We start from the raw sequence: 22,802 nt of genomic DNA on the forward strand, positions 1-22,802 counted from the left end.
AAAATATACAAAAGGTATGCTCAAACAAATGCCAGTTCCCCTGCCATTTTGTAGGTAACCATTACATTGTTTTCAGATATATTTACTATGTTTCCTTCTTCCATACCCAAGGTAGCATATAAGCTTTCCCCTTTTCAGTTTTTTTAATATAACATTATTCCTAGAAATCCACTTGAGTGGAATCAGTTTATAGAGATCTGTTTCATTCATATTATAGCTGTATGTACACTTTTTGTACCACATTATTTACTATAATTGATACGTTAGAGTGTAGTGTATACCTTAGTTTAACCAATCTGCTTGTAAATTTGTGTGGTTGTGAATATTTGCAAATTGCAAGTGTTCTGTAGTGAATAACCATGTACATATACAGTTTCTTTTAGTTATATGAGTATGTATTAACTTAAAGTATAAATAACCCAAGAAAACTAGAGACTATATATAGTATAACATTATATTTAAAACATTATAATGGAGATGTTAGTGATACAGCTTCAACACATACCCAGTAAAAGTATTCTCACAATTTTCATGTCACATCTGTCTTATGGTAATTTGCTTATAATGTTATTAAAACGACCTGTATTTGTTACAAATTTTAAATCTAGAGATTTCACAGTAGATCTGTTTTTTTCTATTGAGGCTAAATTAATCTCTTTATGTAGCTCATGATGATGTACCAGACAAAAGTCTTATGCTTAAACATCAAGATTCAGTGTCAAAACTTCAAATGCAAGTACAGAAACAACTCTGTTTAAATAATTATAGATTATAATAATTATAAAAAGTATGATAATTATAGATAACTTTAAATTTTTAAATAATGTTTATTTACTTTTGAGAGAGTACAAGCAGGGGAGGGTCAGAGAGAGGAGACAGAGTATCTGAAGCAGGCTCTTCGCTGACAGCAGTGAGCCCAGTGTGGGACCTGAACCCATGAACTGGGAGATCATGACTTGAGCCAAAGTCAGATATTCCATGGACTGTGCCACCCAGATGCCCCTATAACTTTAAATTTTTTAAAATTAACCTCATCAGATCTTTTTTTTTCTTTACTTCATGGATATGTATTTGAGCATATAATCTATAGAAAATTTACACTTTGGCCTAAAATGTGAATATCATAAAATAAAAACCATTTAACATTTGTTTGGAGTGTCTAGTTATAAGATGATTTCATGTCATGGCTCTTGAGCTCAGTGCCCACTAACGCCCAATAATTAGTTAATAGTCTCTCAAACCGTGTTTACTTTCAATAAACTACAGGATATTGGGTCCAAAAGCTGAACGGGCACCTCTGACATATTTCAATTGGCAAACAGAGGCTGCTGAGACCTGTAACTTAAAAAGCAAAATGAATTAGAAGGAGTAAGGAGAAGGATGGTCTATGTGGTCAGTTGAAGAAATTTCAGGGCATGTTGTCATGTTCCACTCAGGGTAGAAGTCTTTTTGGTAATCTAATTGGTGGGTGTCACCATCAAGATAGCCATGTAGGGAATGTGTGACCACCATTAGCTGAAGAGTGCCACCAATCACTGGGTATCTTTTGTATTTATTGGATCTAAGAGCCTGAACATTACTAAAACTTGGAATTTTCTTCCTCTGGAGTAAGACACACTGTCCCTTCCCAGTTTATTCTCAGAAATTTTACATGGGTCATAGGTCCTTCTGCCTTGTCTGTATTAATGACCCATGCATGTTGTTCTATGTGGTCAACATGATATGCAGTCCTTGTTGGATTATGCCTTTGCCTGGGCCAACTAGGAAGATGTCATCAGTATAGTGGAAGAGTAATGCTCCATCTAAGAATAGGACTTTTTCCAGCTCATGGTCTTGTGGAATGGCCTTAAAGGTGAATTGCAACCCATTGCACATAAGACAAACTGATCTGTATGGACAAGGATGCTAAAAAAGGACATTTGTAATATAAAATACCTCATACTTATTTCCTTCAGCTTGGGCATTAGCCTCTATGACAGTTATAATGTCAGGTAGTGTCAGTGCCAAAGGCTGTACTACACAGTTGAGCCACCAATAATTGATTATGTCCAGGCACCCAAGGCCTTTTTCAAAAGCCAGATGGTGAACCTCGGCTTCCTTATGCACAACAATAAGAACAATTATTTCCTTTTATCCCTAAGACCATTGATATGGTTTTTAAGAGACAAAAGCACTAGATGCTGGTAGTCTGGTAAGTTTATAGTCTTCTATATGCCCCATTAAAATGATGCTAACTGCAGCAATTCCCTTCAGGGTTTAGTGTGAATGCATTCAGGGGTGCACATAAACAATACAATACATCTATAACAAAAATCCATTCAGGAGTGGGCACCATCACAATGGTGATATGTGGTAGCCCCAAAGGATCCATGCCCATAGTCAAGTCTGGGTGAGGGTATTGGTGGTGGTGGCTTCAGACAGAAAACCGGTGAGTATTATCAATTTCCCCTTCATTTTTATGCCAGGGATTCTGGGGGTTACAGTCACCTACCTGTATACCACTATCCAAAAGCCCCAAGAAATGTAATTCTCCCCAGTCTACTTTGAAATTTGACTTTGGCATACAGCCTCCATTTCTCACTGTGGACATAAGGACATTGTCATTTTATAGTCTTTTTTTTAAGCCAAAAAGTTTGGGTAAAAATTTATAGGGCTCTTTGATTCATTTTATAATTCACCGGGAGAAGGACACTTGTATTAGCACAGGTACCATCACTGGGCAGTCTCTAGGGAGACTGCTGTTTGTCTTCTATTAGAACACTGCTTGACCAAGAGTTTCTAAGTGGAGAGTCCATTTATCTTTTCTTTTCACTCTCATTGTTTAGTAACAAGACCCAGAGATCTCTGAGAAAGTTCTTACCCAAATCTTCTAGGAGTATATGCCTGATTATTTATTTGTATGTCACTCTATCTGATGGTCGCTCCTTGTTATTTTGTTAGTAGTTGCTTTTTCCCTGTCCAAAAATTTGTCATTTATGATCTGGGTTATGTCACTCACTAATTGACCTGACCTTATGAGGAGGTTTAATTCACCTTGATAACCAGCAGGAGTGGCATTAATGAACCTAGAATCTTGCTAACAATCTTATCATCCACTAATCTTACTCTCTCATTGTAGAACTAAGGGACCGCCAGTAGTTTGCAGAGCTGCTAGTGCCTCTGCAGTCGTGGTACAAACATGTATTTTAGTCATAGGGAACCCATCATGAGTGGACCAAAGCTGTCAGAGCCCAAACAGCTCCAGCTGAGGAAGAAAAACAACTTGGGGCAGTCTCTATCAAGTTTTCTGTGGTAAGACTATTCTGAAGGAGGGTACTATAGTGGTGAACCCCACAAAGTGCCACTGTCCCTTCCTAAGTTAAAGAAGATTACCTTCTTGGGGCACCTGGGTAGCTCAGTCAGTTAAGCATGTGACTCTTGATTTGGTTCGGGTCATGATCTCATGGTTTGTGAATTTGAGCCCTGAGTCAGGCTTAGCGCTGACAGCACAGAACCTGCTTGGGATTCTTTGTCTCCCTCTTTTGATCTGCCCCTCCCTTGCTTGTGTGTGTGTTCTCTCTCTCTCTCTCTCTCTCTCTCTCTCTCTCAAAATAATTAAAAATAAATTAAAACTTTTAAAGTGTGTAACAATTTTTCATCTTATCATTGGAGGACAGTAACATTAGCCAAGGAATTGATTCCCTAGATTTCGCAGAGCCCCTCTGTTGAATCTCTAATTTGGCCCATCAGGCATTTTGGCCATGGAGTTTGGAGCTGAAGTAAAGTACCACTGTTACCTCTCAAACATAAAAATTGTGTATAATCAATCTACTAGTGCTCTCCAAGAGTGGCCCATAGCATTCCGTGATTCGTTGATATGGCTGGCAAAGTGCATTGTTGGACACTCAGATTCTAGAAAATAATCAGCTGGTACTCTCCAAGAAATCTCATAGACTTCTCTAACATCTCAAAACGTCCTGGAGTATCTTCATGCTTTTTACTTTTCCAGAAAGACTGTGCTTAATTGAGCCACCTTGCTTGTCACCATTTGTCACCAAGAGAGAGCTGCCAGATGTGAAGGAAGTAACTTAAGACAACAAGCCACGTTGAAAGTAAAAATTAAGGCTTTATTCACTTATTATAAAATATAAGCAGAAATCTAAACATAAAAGGGCACTGGCTCTACTAGTGTGTCAGCCAATATTTCATTTCCCTATGAAATGATATCAGGCAAGGGTTGGATATATTAGCTTAGCTGGGAAGGGGATATATCACTATATGTACAGTTATTTGCACCACATTACATTCCCTATATACCGTATATATTATATATTTATGCGCAAACATATATGCACACCATAATGTATCGTAATTGGTACTATATGAATTTTCCAGTTTAATGAGAAATAACTGACATACATCATTGTATAAGTTTAAGGTATATAGCATAATAGTTTGATTTACATATACTATTGTTTATGGTATATATATCAATTTATTCAACAAATCTGTTTGAACACTTAGATGGTTTTGAATATTTTGCAATTACAAATAAGGCCATATTGACTAATCTTGTGCATATGCATTTTCATTGGTTGGTGTCTGAATGTTTTAACCTAAAGTATAAATAACCTAAGAAAATTAGAGTCTAATATAAGCATACTTGGTGTCCAGAATATTTATAAAATAAAGAAACATCTTCAATACACATCCATTAAAAATGTTCTTAGAATTTTCCTATTAGATCTAGTATTATGATAATTTATTTATTAATTTATAAAAATGGGAGACAATGTTACTGTTCTCTTGTTATAAATTTGAAATCTAGAGATTTTACAGTAGATCTGTTTTCTTATTAATTTCTCTCTTTTTGTAGCTCTTAATGAAGTGCTAGATGAAAATCTTAAGCTTAAACATCAAGAACCCAAGTACAATTTAAAAAACAAAAAAAAATCCACGGAGGAAAGAATCAGTAGTAAGTATAATAATTACAGGTAACTCTATATTGTTTAAAAAATTTTTTTTAATGTTTATTTATTTTTGAGAGAGACAGAGAGACACAGAGTGCAACCAGGGGAGGAGCAAAGAGAGGAGAAGACACAGAATCTGAGGCAGGCTCTAGGCTCTGAGCTGTCAGCACAGAGCCTGATGCAGAGCCTGATGTGGGGCTCAAACTCACAAACTCCGAGATCATGACCTGAGCTGAGATCATGACCTAAGCCGAAGTCATATGCTTAACCAACTGAGCCTCCCAGGCACCCCTATATTGGTTTAAATTAAATGCATGAGAACTTTCTTTGGTTTGTTAATATGTATTTGAGCATGTATTTTATAGAAACTTTAAACTTTGCCTAAAGTGTGAATACCTTAATATAACTAGAGAACAAAAGGAAATACATTAATGTGTTTTGGTTTGAATTTCTTATCAGAAGATTATTACATAACCAAAGTCATGTTCTCAGTTTTCACCAAAACCAATAATTGTCACATAAAGGATATGCACTTTTTTGGCAACTTGTAGACCCAAAGTCCAAGGGGGTGCCTGTGACCTGTTGTGACCTCTTCCATAGGCTCTAGGAGGCAAAATTAGGTGTTGCTGAGATCTGTAACTGAAACAGCAAATGGAAATCAGAGGGGCCCAGAAAATGGGAAGCTAAGATAGTCAGTTGAAGGATCTCCAAGGGGATCCTGTCCAGTAGAGTCCCAGCCAAAGGTCTTTATGGTAACCTGACAGATGGGTGCTCTTATCCCTGTGAGAGTGTAGCAGTATCTGAATAGTCTAACAAATGATCAGATTATTTTTTATTTGGAGGGAACAGTGGACCCAAAGCACGACAATTGGCTTCTCTGGGATGCCCAGACATTTTTCTTTGGTTTTAGGTCCTTGTACTTTGTTGATAATAATGGCCTACTGAGATGATTTGATCCATATATTGGAAATCTAGCACTCCCTCCAGGAGTGGGACTTTTTCCAGGGACTTTTTCAAGCATCGGTTACAGATAATTAGGGAATTTAGGGAGTGTTGTGGAAGGACATTTGTGGTATAATGCAATCCATTCTATATACAACAAATTAATCCTGACCATCTGCATGGAGAGGGAATGCTGAAAAGGGCATTTGTGATGTTAATTGTAGTATAGTAAGTTCCTTCACTTTGGGCAATAGCCTCTATAACTGTCACAACTGGTGCCAAAGGCAGCACTGACACATTGCATAGCCCTAATCAATTTAAAGCCTAGACTTCAGAGGTTTTGCACATAGGCCAAGTGGAACCATTGGATAGAGAAATGATTTGCATATTTTGTTGGCTTTTTAAAGTTTAACAGTGAGGGCAGTTATCCCTTTTTTAGGCTTCTCTAGGCTTTTGGCATTGTGTTTGGAAGACAGTGGTCCTAGGTGCCAGTGGTTTGGTAGGTGATGATCTTACATATACTCCACTAAAATAACCTACCTTCAGAAAATCTGATCAGAGGTTAGGGGAAATGCAAGCACTTGTTGGTATAGAAAGTACCAATGATGTATTAGGCAGTAAAAGCCATAATAATGGGGGTGGCCCAAAGGAATTCATCCATACTTGGGTCTAGAAAAGAGGCCTGGTGTTGGCCTCAGGCCACTCAGAATTATGTTTCCTCCTCATCCTTGTGTCAGAGATTGTGGAGTCACAGTAATTTGTTCACCAGTATCCAAAAGGCCCAAGAAATGTAATTTTTTACCACCTCTACTTTGTATTCTGACCTTAGCATAGGTCCTCAGGTCCCCACTAGAAACATAATGGCCTTGAGTACGTCTAACTTCTGGTCATGTTCATTTCTGAAAGCTTAGAGGTCTTGGTAAAAGTAAGAAGGGTTTGTATTGATGGACCCCACAAAGTGTCACTCTCACTAAGTTTTAAAAGATTACCCCCTTCATCAAGGAAGTAAACTACACAAGTCTCAAGGTTCACTGGGATATTTGGAAGGAATAACACTTGTATTAGTCATAGTAGCCATTACTATGTGGGAACCTCATGACTCACAACCTAGCCATGAGTTGTTGGTAGAGAGCCCACCAATTTGTTCCTTTGAGAGACCCCATTGTTTGGCAACTAGATTCAAAGATGACTTTGTAAGGCCATTGCCTGGATTTTTCATCAGAGTTGCTATTTTCATGACCTTCTCTCCATTGGTCAACGTTTTTTCTCTAGGCAATAGACACTTTTACCATGTCCTGAAATGTGTCAGTTAAGCTATGGATTGTGTTGTAGATGTATTGACATGATCTTATGAGGAGGTTTGATTGAGACTGATAATCAACATGACCAACACAAGTGAATCTAGAAATATGATTCTGGTCAGCAGTCTTATCACCTATTATTCTAACTTACTCATTGGGAGTTCCCTAGTCAAAATAGGCATTCTGTTGGTTAGGGGACTAATAAAAAATAGTGGTCTTACTGGTAACCCAAGATGGATGCCATTAGATCCTTGTTTGGAAAATATGAATAAACCAGTAGCTGAGTAGTTCCAAAATCACTGGGACTCTTTGTATATGTTGAGATATAGTAGACCAAAGGCTTGGCAATTTCCTCCTCTGGAATAAGATGTGGTGCCTCTTTCTAGATCATATCCTGGATTTTAAATCTTTCTACATTGTTTGTAGTAATGGCCTAGCTGTGTTGCTACATGTAGGCCAACAAGGCAGCAGTCATTTTATGTTGCCCTTGTCTGGACCCACCAGGAAAATGTCATCATCAACATAGTAGAAATTTATGCTCCCTCTAGGAGTGGGATTTCTTCTAAGTTATGCCCTATCCATTGATGACAGATAGCGGGGGAATAGGTAGAGTTATGGACTTTAGTTGTACATTGTGATTCATTCCATAGAAGTGTAAAATGATTCTGATCATCTATATGGATGGTGAGGATGAAAAAGGAGTCTGAGAAATCAATTATTGTATACTGATTTCCTTTATCTTGGGCAATACCCTCTGTGACAGTCCCATCATCAGTTACTTATTAGTGCACAGGGCTGTACTATGTCACTGAGCCACAATCAATTGACTCTCTGTGTACCTGGGACCATGTACACAGGTCAGACGGAACTATTGAATGGAGAACTAGTCTCACAGAAAACTTTGGGTTCATGAAGCTCATAAATGAAGGTATTTATATCTTTTCTCCCCTAGTTAATTGATTTTTGGGGGGTAGACACTAGCACTCTAGGCACTGTTAGCAGAATAGGTTCATGGTCCTCACTTGCCCCATAAAATGGCTCTAACTGCAGTAATTTCCTTGATGGTTTGGGAGTGAATTCAGTCAGAGATACCCTTAGACAAAACATCTATATCAATATATATTCATTAGTAGAGGTCATAACAATGGAGGTCTGTAATGGTCCAATGTGACTCACACACAGTTGTATCTGGTAAACGTGCTGGTGGTCTTGGACTCAGACACCAAAACAGAAAGTGTTATCTGTTTCTCCTTTGTATTAGATTCCCAGGGCTTCCATAACCAAGGACCACAAACTGGATAACTTAAACAACAGAATATTACTGTCTTGAAGTTCTAGAGGTTGGAATTCTGATATCAAGGTGTCATCAGTGATGGTCCCATCTGAGGGATTGTTACTGAGAGTCTGTTTAATGTTTTTGTTCTAGCTGTTGATAGTTTGCTGGTAATATTTTGTTATCCTTGCCTTATAGAGGCTCTTATTTCTGCTTTCATCCTCACATCGTGTTCTCCCCATGTGCATGCCCCTTTTCCAAATATCCTGTTTTGATGACACCATTCATATTGGATTAAGGACCACTCTAATGATCTCACTTTAACTTGATTATCTTTATAAAGACAAGGTATTTATTCTGAGTTGCTTGTGGTTAGGAATTCTACATATTTTTGGTGTTGGAGGAGAACACAGTTCAACCCATAACAATCTATTCTCTGGCTTCTAAATATCCATGTCCTTCCCACATGCAAAATATACTCATCTCATTCCTAGGTCCCCAGTTTTAACTCCAGCATCTCACCTAAATATCATCAACTCAAAGTCCCAAATATCATCATCTAAGTCATCCAGTTATGGGTAATACTTGGAGTACGTTTAATCCTGAGGCAAAATTCTTCTCCATCTGAGAACCTGTAAAACTAAACATCAAATTATATTCTCCCAATAATACAATAGTGGGACAGGCATAGAACAGACATTTCTATTCCCAAAGGAAGAAATTAGAAGGAAAAAAGAGGCCATAGGTCTTAAACCAGTTTTCAAATCTTGAGAATTAGATTAGGTTAGATTTCAAGGCTTTAGAATAATTCCTATTAGCTTCATGCACTATTCCCTTAGAAATCTGGAGTTTGGCCCTACTTTAGCTATGGGTGGCAGCCCCACTCCTTGGAACAGAAGAGACAACAGCCTAACCTTTTGGCCTTTGCCCTCGGCCTCTGGTAGCAGTGGTAGCTCCAGTGATGTTTGAACTACCCTTTGGAGTTATTCTTCCCTTTTCTTGTAGAATAGCATATTTCATCATAGAATGGCTTTATCAATTCACTTTTTTCTCTAAAAAGTCTTACAAAAGTCTGAAAGCCTTCCTTCATTTTATTCTATCTCTGTTCCCTTTGGTCCAGGCTGGCAGTGTTTCTGCTGTAGTAGTTGATTAGATCCACAACTCACATCCAAAATTTCTTTATAAAAACAGTTGTCTAGCCAGAAAATTGGGTTGTGACTTCAAAGCATGCATTCTTTCTTTTTGCTTTAAATATAAATAAGCTGAGAATTTTCTAAATATTCATGTTCTGGTTCTTTTTGCTTAAAATATTTTCTTCAATTTATCTCTTTCCTTTGGCATTTTCCTATAACAACAAAGAAATCAAACTGTGCCTTAAACACATTGCTTAGAAAATTCAACTAAATATCCACATTCATTGCTTACAAGTTCTACTTTCTACCCAACAGAACACAGTTCAGTCAAGTTCTCTACTACTTTATACAAGGATTAACTCTCCTCCAGTTTTCAACTACATGTTCTTCATTTTCATGAAGCAATTTGGTGTGTGTGGGGGGTGCAACACTGTTTTTTAAAGAGACAGTCAAAGGACTTAAGATGGTGGAAAAGTAGGGGGACCCTAAAGATTCCTGGTCCCTCAAACACAGCTGTTTTGAGATCAGATAACTGAAAAAGAATTTATGACAACAGTCATAAGAATACTAGCTGGCCTTGAAAGAAACACAGAAGACTCCAGAGGAACCCTGTTGCAGAGATCAGCAGAAGAAAAGATCAATGAAACTGATTCACTGAAAGAATAAAATTGATAAAACTAGCCACATTATAAAAAAAGGAACCCAAATAGATAAAATCACGAATGAAAGAGGAAAGATCACAGCCAACACTACAGAAATACCAACAATTATAAGAAAATACTATGAAAATTATATGCCAACAAACTGGGCAGTCTGGATGAAATGGACAAATTCCTAAAAACATACAAACCACCAAAACTGAAGCAGGAAGAAATAGAAGAAATAGAAAACTTGAACAGACCCATAACAAGCAAAGAGATTGGATCAGTAATCAACAATCTCCAAACAAACAAGAGTCCTGGGCCAGATGACCTCCCAGGAGAATTCTACCAGACATTTCGAGAAGAGTTATTACCTATTCTTTTCAAACTGTTCCAAAAATAGAAATGGAATAAAAGCTTCCAAACTCATTCTATGAACCCAGTGTTACCTTAATTCTAAAGCCAAACAGAGGCCCTACTAGAAAGAATTACCAATATCTCTGATGAACCTGGATGCAGAAATTCTCAGTAAGATACTAGCAAATCAAATTCAACAACACCTTAAAAAATTATTCACCATAATCAAGCGGTACTTTTCCTGGGCTGCAGGGCTGGTTCAATATTCACAAATCAATCAACATGAGGCACCACATTAATAGAAGAAAGGACAAGAACCATATGATCCTGTCAACATGCAGAAGAAACATTTGACATTATTGTCAAAATCCATTGTCAGAATCCATTATTGATAAAAAAAAAACCCTTAACAAAATAGGGAAAAATGGAACATAACATCATAAAGATCATGTATGAAATATTCACAACTAATATTATCCTCAGTGGGGAAAACCTGAGAGACTATCCCCCATGGTCAGGAACAAGAAAAGGGTGCCCACTCTCCCCATTGCTATTTTACATAGTACTAGAAGTCTTAGCCTCAGCAATCAGACAACAAAAAGAAATAAAGGGCATACAAATCAGCAAGGAAGAAGTCAGAATTTCACTATTTGTAGATGATGTGATACTCTATGTAGAAAACCAGAAAGGCCCCACCAAAAAATTTCTAGAACTAATACATGAATTCAGCAAAGACTCAGGATATAAAATCAATGTGAAGAAATCTGTTGGAGTTCTATATACCAATAATGAAGCAGCAGAAAAAGAAATCAAGGAATTTATAATTGCATGAAAAACAATAAAATACCTAGGAATAAACCTAACTAAAGAGATAAAAGATCTGTACTTTGAAAACTATAGAAGATTTGTGAAAGTAAGTGGAGGACACAAAGAAATGGGAAAACATTACATGTTCATGGATTGGAAGAAAAATAGTTAAAATGTCTATACTACCCAAAGTGATCTACACATTTAATGAAATCCCTATCAAAATAACACCACAATTCTTCACAGAGCTAGAATAAACAATCCTAAAATTTGTATGGAACCACAAAATATCTCAAATAACCAAAGCAATCCTGATAAAGAAAAAACTAGAGGTATCAAGATTCTGGATTTCAAGCTACATTACAGTGCTGTAATCATCAAGAAGGTATGATACTGGCAAAAATGGACTTGTCGAATGGAATAGAAAACCCAGAAATAGGCCCACAACTATATGGTCAACTAATCTTCAACAAAGCAGAAAAGAATATCCAATGGAAAAAAAGACAGTCTCTTAAACAAATGGTACTGGGAAAACTGGAAAGCAACAGGAAAAATAATGAAACTGGACCACTTTTTTGCACCAACCAAAAAATAAATTCTAAATGAAAGACCTGAATGTGAGACAGGAAACCATCAAAATCTTAGAGGAGAACACAGGCAGTAACCTCTTTGACCTCATCTGGAGCAACCTCATTCTAGACTGGTCACCTGAGGCAAGGGAAATGAAAGCAAGCATAAACTACTAGAACTTCATCAAGATAAAAAATCCTCTGCACATTAAAGGAAACAATCAACAAAACTCCCAACGGAATAGGAGAAGAAATTTGCAAGTGACATCAGATAAAAGGTAAGTATCTAAAATGTACAAAAAACATCAACCTCAACACACAAAAATCAAACAACCCAGTTAAAAAATGTACAGAAGACATGAATAGACCCTTTTCCAAAGAAGACATCCAGCTGGCTAACAGACACATGAAAAAATGCTCAAAATCAATCATCATTTGAGAAATAAAAATCAAAACCATGATGAGATACCACCTCATACCTGTCAGAATGGCTAAAACTAACAACACCAGAAACAACAGGTGTTGGTGAGGATGCAGAAAAAGGGGAAACCTTTTGCACTGTTGGTGGGAATGCAAACTGTTGCAGCCACTCTGGAGAGCAGTATGGAGGTTCCTCAGAAAACTAAAAATAGAACTACCCTACAACCCAGCAATTGCACTACTAGGTATTTCCCCAAGGGTACAAAAATACAGATTTGAAGAGTACATGCACTCCAATGTTTTAGCAGCGCTATCAGCAATAGCCAAAATTTGGAGAGAGCCCAGATGTTTATCTACTGATGAATGGGTAAAGAAGATGTAGTGTAGGGGCGCCTGGGTGGCGCAGTCGGTTAAGCGTCCGACTTCAGCCAGGTCACGATCTCGCGGTCCGTGAGTTCGAGCCCCGCGTCAGGCTCTGGGCTGATGGCTCGGAGCCTGGAGCCTGTTTCCGATTCTGTGTCTCCCTCTCTCTCTGCCCCTCCCCCGTTCATGCTCTGTCTCTCTCTGTCCCAAAAATAAATTAAAAATGTTAAAAAAAAAAAAAAAAGATGTAGTGTATATGTATGTATGTGTATACACTCAGTCATCAAAAAGAATGAAATCTTGCCATTTCCAATGATGTGGATGATGCTAGAATGTATTATGCTAAGTGAAATAAGAAAGACAAATACAATAGGTTTCTATTTATATGTGAAATTTAAGAAAGAAAACAGATGAACATATGGGAAGGGTGGGGGAGAAGAGAGGGAAACAAACCATAAGAGACTCTTAACGATAGAGAATAAACTGAGGGTTGATGGAGGGGTGGTGGGAGATGGCCTAGATGGGTGAATAGGTATCAGGGAAGGCACTTTTTGTGATAAGCACTGGATGTTGTATGTAAGTGGTGAATATGGAATTATATTCCTGAGACCAATATTGCACTGTATATTAACTAAAATTTGAATTAAAAATAAAAAGAGACTGTGTTTCCCCATTGTATATTCTTGGCTCTGTTCATAGTTTAATTGACTGTATATGTGCAGGCTTATTTCTGGGCTCCCAATTCTGTCCCATTGATATGTGTCAGTTTTTATGACAATACTATATTGTTTTGATCGCTATAGCTTTGTAATATAGTTTGAAATATGCAAGTGTGATGCTTCAAGTTTTGTTCTTTCTCAAGATTACTTTGAATGTTTGGGATCTTTTGTGGCTCCATTTAATTTTAGGATCATTTGTTCTATTTCTATGAAAATGCCATAGGAATTTTAAAAAATTTTTTGAATTTTGATTTCAGTAATGTTAGCATACATTGTTATATTTGTTTCAGGTGTACAATATAGTGATTTAATAATTCTATAGATCAATCAGTGCTTCTCAAGATAAGTGTACTCTTAATCTTCACCTATTTTGTCCTGTTCTTTTATTTGAGACATATTCCTCTGTCTCCTCATTTTGTCTGTTTCTCTGTGCTAGAAAGTCAGTTATATCTCCTACACTTGAAAGTAGTGGCGTTATGAAGAAGGGTTTCTATAGTGCCCTGCAGGGCAGTGTCCTCTGTTCACCTGAACCTGGCACTTCAGAGGTATCTCCTATGTGTGTTGCATGTGTTCTGCTATTGTGGCTGAGAAGTTACATGAATTTTTACCTGTTGTGGCCAGTGTTTGGTCCCTGTAGTGTTAGTGATCCAGTCTGGGGCTGCCTTAGGCTTGAGTTGAGTTAGACCTGGCATTTATCAGAGATGCAGTATCATTGAACTGCAGGGTGTGTTCCCTGTGTTGTCTCCTGTGAAGCTTTCATTGGTGGGTGCGGACTACCCCACCCACTGCTGGGATTGTACTGTTCTCTCCTCAGGGGGAAGAGTCACTGGAGTGGTGCTGGCCCCAATCGGGGCTGCTTACGTATTAAAGTCTTATGACATCACTTTGGATGGGCTCTGGTCAACAGTATATTGGAGGGGGAAGATCTGCAGAAGCCTGTGGACAGGATGTATGGTGTTAGCAATTTAGGAATCAAGTGTTAGGGTAGTGCTGGTTCACAAAGGTGACCGTGTGTTTAGGCTAGAGGGTGGGAAAAGAAATGGCTGTGGGTAGGTTCTTTGTTCCTGGAGAGTCTCCCAAGGATCTCTGCTCCTCCAGCACATGCTTTGGGATAAGTAAACAAATATTCCTACTTAATGGCCCAGGTGTTTTCCAAACTGCTGTTTCTATGCTGTATTTATGCAGGGCTGTGTGCTGTGCTGTCTCTTTTAGGGCAGGGATTCAGTTTCCTTTCATCCTCCTAGCTCCCAGAGAGCCGAGCCCAATACTTTTTAAAGTTTCAGGTCTTAAGTCCCACTGTTTACAAGAACTCACAAAATTCAGCCCGTCTGGTTTTCAAAGCCAAATGTTATAGGGATTTGTCTTTGCCATCTGGGCTCCCCAGTGTGATAGGCTGTTTCTCTCCTGTCTCCTCACCTGCAGTGCCCTTTGCTCCTGTGGACAGTCCTATGGGTCCCTTTAGCTCCCCTCTGCATCTCTGCCCTCCCTACCCTTTTCAGTGTGACAGCTTCTCTACATTTAGCTGTGGAGTTTGTTCTTACTGTCTTTGGGTCATTTTCTGGGTTATTAACACTGATGTGAGTGTTTTCCAGTTGTATCTGTGACAATGTGAGCTTAGGGTCCTTCTACTCTGCCATCTTCCCTGGAAGTCATCACTGGAATTTTGATAAGGATTGCATTGAATCTCTTGATTGCTATAGGTGGTGTGAATATTTTCACAATATTAATTCTCTCAATCCATGAGCATGGAATATCTTTCCATTTATTTTTGTCTTCTTCAATTTCTTTCATCAATGTCTTATAGTTTTTAGGGTATGGGTCTTTTGACTCCTTAGTAAAATTTATTCCAAGGTATTTTATTATTTTGAATGCTATTGTAAATGGGATTTTCTTAATTTCTCTTTCTGATAGAGTTGTAAGAGTACAAATCCTTGTCTTGTTTCTAATCTTAGAGAAAAACCTTTCAGGTTTCCACTGTTGATCTTATTAGCTGTGGGATTATCATATATGGTCTTTATTATGTTGAAATACATTCCCTCTATAAGCATTCTGTTGACAGTTTTTATCATGAATGGGTGTTGAATTTTGTCAAAATATTTTTCTGCATCTATTGAGGTAATATGATTTTTATCCTTCATTTTGTTAATGTGATGTGTCACATTGATTGATTTGCAGATGTTGATCCATCCTTGAATAAATGCCACTTGAATATGGTAAATAACCCTTTTAATGTTATTAGAACTTCTTTTATCATTCGTATTTCTAACAACATTCTCTTCATGATGATATATGTATTGTCTAAGATAATAAAACCTTTTTGTAAAGCTCTCCCCCTTTCTTTCTTAGCCCTCACCAGAATCACCTTTAATGTCCATTTTTCCAACAATCTTTTTAAGGTAATCTAGGTTTTTTTTTTTTAAGTTTATTTATTTGAGAGAGGCAGAGGTAACATAAATTGGGGAAAGGCAGGAGAGAGAGGGAGACAGAGAGAATCCCTGATGTTGGGCTCAGACTCACAAAACTAAGATCCTGACCTGAGCTGAAACTGAGTCAGACACTTAACTGACTGAGCCACCCAGGCACCCCTAGTTTTTTTGTTTTTATCATGCTGTTCAAAACTCTTGTAGTTTCCTACCTATTACCCAATTCCAAAGACATTTCAACATTTTTTTGTACTTGTTACAGCAGTAGCCCACTTCCTGATCCAAAAATCTGTTAGTTTCCTTAAACTGGCATAACAAAATACCATAAACTGAGTGGCTTAAAGAACAAAAAACTATTGTCATACAGTCAGCAAGTAAAAATCCAGAATCAGATGTTGGTCATGATGTTTTCTTCTGAGACCTTGAATGAAAATCTGTTTCATGGCTCTTTCCTACCTTCTGGTGGTTTTCTGGCAATATTTGACATTTCTTCTCTTATAGATGCATCACCCTGATCTGTGCCTTCATCTTCATATGGTGTTCTCCCTATATATGTGTCTGACTCTGTGCTCAAGTTTCTTGTTTTTGTAAAGATACCATTTATATCAGATTAAGACCTAGTATAATGACCTCATTTTAACTGGATTACCTTTTTAAATACCCTATTTCCAAATAAGGTCACATTCTGAAGTAATCGGGGATAGGAATTCTATACTTTTTGGCAGGAGTGGGCACAGTTTTACCCCATAACCCCTTCATTATAGTGTGAAGGATTGTGGAGATCACAGCTAATTATGCACCAATATCCAGAAGGCCTAATAAATTGAGTTCTGAACTTGGTACAGGACCATTATTTTCCACTAGGGACTCTGGGACCTTGGCCCAACCCCTAGTCTTGCATATTTTTGAAAGCTGAGACATCTGTTTAAAGTTGACAAGGCTCCATAATTCAGCCCTAGATTCTCTGGGAGGCACAGAAAGAATAGCACATGTATTAATCATAAGAGGATCATCCTGAAGACTCTAATTGAGCAGCCTGCTGGAGCCACAGGCCACCCACTACTTGACCATGAGTCCCTTGGTAACAAAGCTTATCAGTCTTCTCTTTAGGAACCTACTGTTGAGTAACCAGATCTAGAGACTTCTTTGGGATACCCTACCCTAAATGGTCTAGGGGAGGACACAGGCTTACCATTTTTACATCACTTTTTCTTCTGGTCAGTCTTTGCTATCTGGGCAGGAGCCATGTTTTACAAACTCAATAATTGTCAGTGAAGATCTGGATTATGTCTCAAACTGATCAACATGACCTTTAAGGAGGTTTAATTGAGTTCAATAACCCATAAGAACTGGATGAACAAACCTCATTTGTACATCTAAGAGACCAGTAGGGTGGCTCACAGGAAACTATATCCATGGAAGGATGATTCATCCATGTTGTTCAGTGCCAAAGACCTCGTCATGTGTGGGCCAAATCTCTCAGAGTCAATATACTATCCAGCTGAGAATGTAGATGGTGTTGAGTGCTTGCATTCTTCCAACCCAGTGCCATCCTCCTGTTTTTCCTTAGGCAAAGTGGCTGCTGTTATTGTACTCTGGAAGTGGGGGTCTTTAACGTCATACCCTCGAGGTGCCACTCTCACTAAGTTTAACAAGATTACCCCCTTCATTAAGGAGGCAAACTATCCAAGTCTCTAAGAACGTCAGATTACTAAACAAAGTGATCCCAAAGAGATCTTTGTTCTTTTTTTTATTTCAGGTATGAATCTTAACAAAAATTTGCTGTGTTATAGGCTGTCTTTTGGTGCCAGAACCATATTTACACCTAACAATGGTAACTGGGTACAACTCAGCATTCAGAGTCTCTGATGAGTTTTCTTGTCATCACTGAAGGACTATATCAGTAGTTAGGGAATTACTTCTCTAGCTTTCCTAGAGTCTCTCTTTTGGATCTGTATTTTGGACCACCATATGAGTTTGACCAAGGAATTAGAGGCTAAAGGGAAGCACCAGTGATCCCCCTAATACCTGAAAAAGTTATGTAACCAGTTGCTACCACTACCCAAAACACCCCCAGGATCCACTAGTATTTTCTGAGTTCTATTGGCATGGCTAATGAAGTACCCATGGAACTCTCAGACTCTTGAAAATGACCCACTAACATCACTGGAGAGTGTCTGATGGATTTCTCTAATACCTCTCAAAAGTGCCCTATGGGAAGTTGAGGGTGTTTGCCTTCTAGATAGAAAGTCAGTGCACTCTATTAACCATTCTGCTCTGTTCACCAATTTGTCAGAGAAAGCACTGACAGTTGTTGAGTTGGTCAATTAATAAGCCAAACTGAAAGTAATTTAATTACTTTATCTAATTACTATGATATTTTATAAGCAAGAGTCAAAACAGGAAAGGGCCAACTTTAACAATGTTCCATTTTTCCCTATTAAAGGAACCAGGGGAGTGTTAGATGTTCATCACAAATGCAGAGGGGAGATTGTCTCTCACTGCTGAAGGATCCTCAAACAAAAGGCTCTTGCCATTTTATGGCGCCAGGATATGGAGGGACTTGGGGAGGGCTAGGAGTGGGAAAGTACTGAAAACTAAGTCAGAAAGGAGAAAGTTGTCCTCAAGGCTTCCCCAGGAAGGTAGCCTAAGCAGAGTCACCTGAACAGTGCAGTGCCTCATTTGAAGTCTATGAATGGAACAGCTGGTCTAGGGAATGCTGACCTGGAGAGGCCCGAATACATGATTGTACTTCCTTGTAAAGATCAGCACACCAGCTGTGTTTTAGGCCTAGTGTGGAGTAGGAAGTTTTTTCATATGATAACTGCCAGTTAAAAACTTCGTAATTTTCTATGGGTTGAACCTGAAAGATTACACATAGGATTTTAACTTGGATCTGCACTCCATAGTTTATACATTTATACTAATATATATTGAGATACACGCACACACACACACACATATTCATGCATACATGTGCATGTGAATATATACATGCATATTGTGCATATACATGTTTTAGAAATCATGAGGACTCCTGGACACCTTCAATTCTAATCTCTCATGTCTCATTCTTGCCTTCCTCCATTTCATATGTGTATATTCTTTCTTCCAGTGTTAATCTTGAATCTTTATTGGAGCTAAGAGCCTGAGCATGTAGTTGCTCAATCCTATAATGCTTCAACTTCATTAAGGAACTGCTCAGCACATACCACTACAAAAATAAGTCTATTCAAATGATTTAGTGATTTTTCTTGCAATCTGCCCCCTATATTCTTGCCTAAGATTGAGGGTATTTTTCAAACACTGTATTGATGACTTATTTGGATTAGTATTGTTATTTTTATCCCTTCACTAGAGTCATTTCACTTGCATTCAGTGTTAGTTTCCTCTTCTTATTCTTGTTAATTTAATTTTATTTTTGGAATGTATAGAGAGCATTAATCTGCTTCAAAAAGCAAATATTATGCAAAAGATATATGTCCTTCTCTTTGCATTCCTTAGACTTCTCTCCCATCCCATCTTCTTATAGGTAAGTATTATTTTCATGTTTATTTTTCCTCTATTTTGTGAATTTAATATCTATTTCTCTATTTGTTTCTGATTACTTCTTTCTGACCCAAAAGTTAGCATACTAGATACACTTTTTTAAAGAGTTTTTCCACTTAAACATTAGCTCTTTTTGTCAGTTTATAGAAATATTTATTAATTTTATGCAAATACATAAAGCAGTTTATACCATGTAATATGCCATAGATTATACTATACCATAATTTATAACATAACCTTAGTTTATTCAACCAATATCCTATTCTTTAACATTTAGATGATTTTAAATATTTTGCAATTGCAGACAATATTGTAATGAATAGACCTTGTACATATGCATTTTTGTTGGTTGGTTTATTGTTATCAATTAACCTAGTATATAAATAACCCAAAAGTGGAGACTGTTATGAAATGTATTTGTTGCCTCAGAATATTTAGGACATAATGAGACAGCCTCAGTAGTATCAATTAAAACTTTTCTTATCATTTCCATGTCAGATCAACCATTAGGACAATTTATTTATAGCTATAAAAAGAAAATGCTATTGTACACTTGTTATAAATTTAAATCTGAAGTTTTCATAGATCTGCTTTTCCATTTAGTGAACTAAATGCATCTCTTTATTTAGCTCATTTTGGAGTACCAGATGAAAATTTAATGCTTGTGAATGAAGATTCAGTGTCACAACCCCAAATGCAAGTAGAGAAACAAATAACTTACAGAAAGAAAAGGTGCCATAGTAAGTATAATAATTATGGATAAGTTTAAATTACTTTAAATCCATCAGAAGATTTTTTTCTTTGGTTCATGAAGATACTTTTGAGCATATGTTTTATAGAAACTTTACACTCTAACCTAAATTGTGAATATGCAAAGATAACTAGAAAACAAAAGTAAAAGCATTAATACCCTCAGGCTGGAATTTCAAATCATAAGACTATTTCACAGTCATAGGACACACATTAAGTATCCACCAAGGCCCAATAACTCTCCAGTAATACCTCAAAGTATCTTTTAGCTGAATCTGTGAGATTACAGTTCTTGGGAGATTTTGACAATTGGGCACTTCTGACCTGTAGTAGTGTCATTCTGACATAAGGTCCAATTGAGAAATGTGAGAGGTTTAATTGGGCCACACTGTCATCATTTGTTACTGAGAGAGAGCTGCTAGCTATGAAGTTGGTTAATTCAGACAATAAACTAATTTGAAAGTCACAATTAAGCCTTTATTCACTTGTGATAATATAAACAAGAGTCTAAATATAAAAGGGCACCAGCCCACCAGTATTTCAACCAGTGTTTCATAAAATGACATCAGACAAGCATCAAATGTATCAGTGCAGATGGGTGAAGAATGTCTTACATATACATATATACATACATACATACATATGTACAATTATCTACCATTATAGAAGTATTCATATTATACCAGTTCTGTAGTTGAGATATATGTATCAGTTTATTTGGCCAGTCTCCATGCTTTAACATTTAAATGGTTTTAAGTACTTTGGAATTACAAAAAAGGCTGTAATGAATACTCTTGTGCATATGAGTTTTCATTGCTTGGTCTATTATTGTGTATTAGCCTAAGTATAAATCACCCATGATACCTGAGGACCAACATAAAATGTATTTGTTACTTAGGTTTATTTATGAAATAATGAGACAGTTTTGAAATCAGCCATTTTCATAACAGTTCTAGCATTATAATAATTCACTTATGACCTTATACAAATGAAGGAAAATGCTACTGTGCATTTGTTATAAATTTGAAATCTAGGGATTTCACAATAGATCTGTTTTTCCAGTTCGTAGACTAAATCTATCTCTTTCTATAGCTTATTTTGGCATACCTGATGAAAATCTTATGTTTGCGAGTCAAGATTCAGCATCAAAATCCCAAGTGCAAGTAAAGAAAAAAATAACTTCCAGAAAGGAAAGACGTAAAAGTAAGTATAGTAATTATAGGAAACTTTAAATTATTTTAAATTAACCTCATCAGATTTCATTTGGTTCATGAATATGTTTTTTGGGCATATATTTTACAGAAACCTTACACTCAGATCTAAAGTGTGAATATCCTGGGGCACCTGGGTGGCTCAGTCAGCTGAGTGTCTGACTTCAGCTCTGGTCAGATCTCATGGTTCCTGGGTTCAAGCTCTGCATCGGGCTCTGTGCTGACAGCTCAGAGCCTGGAACCTGCTTCAGATTCTCTGTCTCCCTCTCTCTCTGCCCCTCGCCTGTCCATGCTTACACACTCTCTCTCTTTCTCTTTCTCTCAAAAAATAAGTAAATATTAAAAAATAGATAAGGCATGTATATCCTAAGATAGAGACAAAAGCAAAATTAATAATACTGTTTGGTTGGTATTTGCAAGGTCAGTAATTATTAAGTAAATGGCTTCCACGCACACTAATGAAAATTATTCACATGATTTTTTTCTTCCATGGGAAGAAAATTTGGTGATTTTTTGGCATATCCAGACATTTCAAACATTTATGTTTTTTTTTCCTTAGCATTTCCTCTTGAAAAACAAAACAATGAAATGATGTCACAGGAAAATCAATTTCCTGAGGACAAAGTTTTATTTTTAAGAAACCAAGTTCAAAGTAAAAAACTTGAAACTACTAGAAATATGAATCTTGATAGCAAGTAATTAAATGTAAATCTTATGAATTATTTTTAATTAAATTCAGGAGAACACTTTTGGATTTATGAATATGTCTTCAACCATATGCTCTTTGGTAATGATTCCCATCACACTTTAGATACTTATTAATAATTTATCTCTTTGTTTTAAAATTACTGAATTAGATGTGTTAAATCTTACTTTGGGATTTATTTTTTCTTGCAGTTGTGGCAGCTTATGATTTATATCTTATAACACTCTATTATTTATGGTATATAAAGTTAAGATTTATAATATCTTTCAAGGACAGAACATTTTGTCTTAATTAGGAAGTTTTTATTTATTTTCCCCCAAAACTACTTTATCTACTATTAATGTAGCTCCATAAACCTCTGGTTGGTATTTGCATCATATATTTTTTTCTATCCTGTTTCTTATATCTTTGTGATTTTGCTGTATCTTTTGCAAGAAACTTATAAGTGTAAATATCTTAAAATTCAGTTCGTTCTTTGTCTTTTAAGTAGTTCTCAATCATATATAATCTAGTTATTTCTACTTTTAATTACCCCATTTCTTGGGTAATTTTTCCTACTTTTCTTTCACTTTTTCACTCTCTGTATTTTTTTATCCTTATATGTTTTTCCTTAGCCATATCTGATTAAAAATTTTTAGACTTTATTCTAAAATGTGAATACTCTAAAAAAACTAAAGAATCATTTTAAA

At 36.8% G+C, this 22,802-nt stretch overlaps 1 protein-coding gene across 3 annotated transcripts in view; it reads left to right on the top strand.

The window, feature by feature from the left end:
* Nucleotides 1–22,802, top strand: part of LOC125918685 (coiled-coil domain-containing protein 7-like) — a 228,222-nt gene that overhangs the window by 96,910 nt on the left and 108,510 nt on the right. For all 3 annotated transcript variants that reach the window (XM_049624804.1, XM_049624805.1, XM_049624806.1), the window contains 3 exons: nt 4,856–4,954; nt 20,076–20,186; nt 21,289–21,399. In XM_049624804.1, the coding sequence (XP_049480761.1) occupies nt 4,856–4,954; nt 20,076–20,186; nt 21,289–21,399 (321 nt within the window). The remainder of the gene's footprint in view (nt 1–4,855; nt 4,955–20,075; nt 20,187–21,288; nt 21,400–22,802) is intronic.

This window comes from Panthera uncia, chromosome B4 (assembly GCF_023721935.1).
Source record: "Panthera uncia isolate 11264 chromosome B4, Puncia_PCG_1.0, whole genome shotgun sequence".
Lineage (NCBI taxonomy): Eukaryota > Metazoa > Chordata > Mammalia > Carnivora > Felidae > Panthera > Panthera uncia.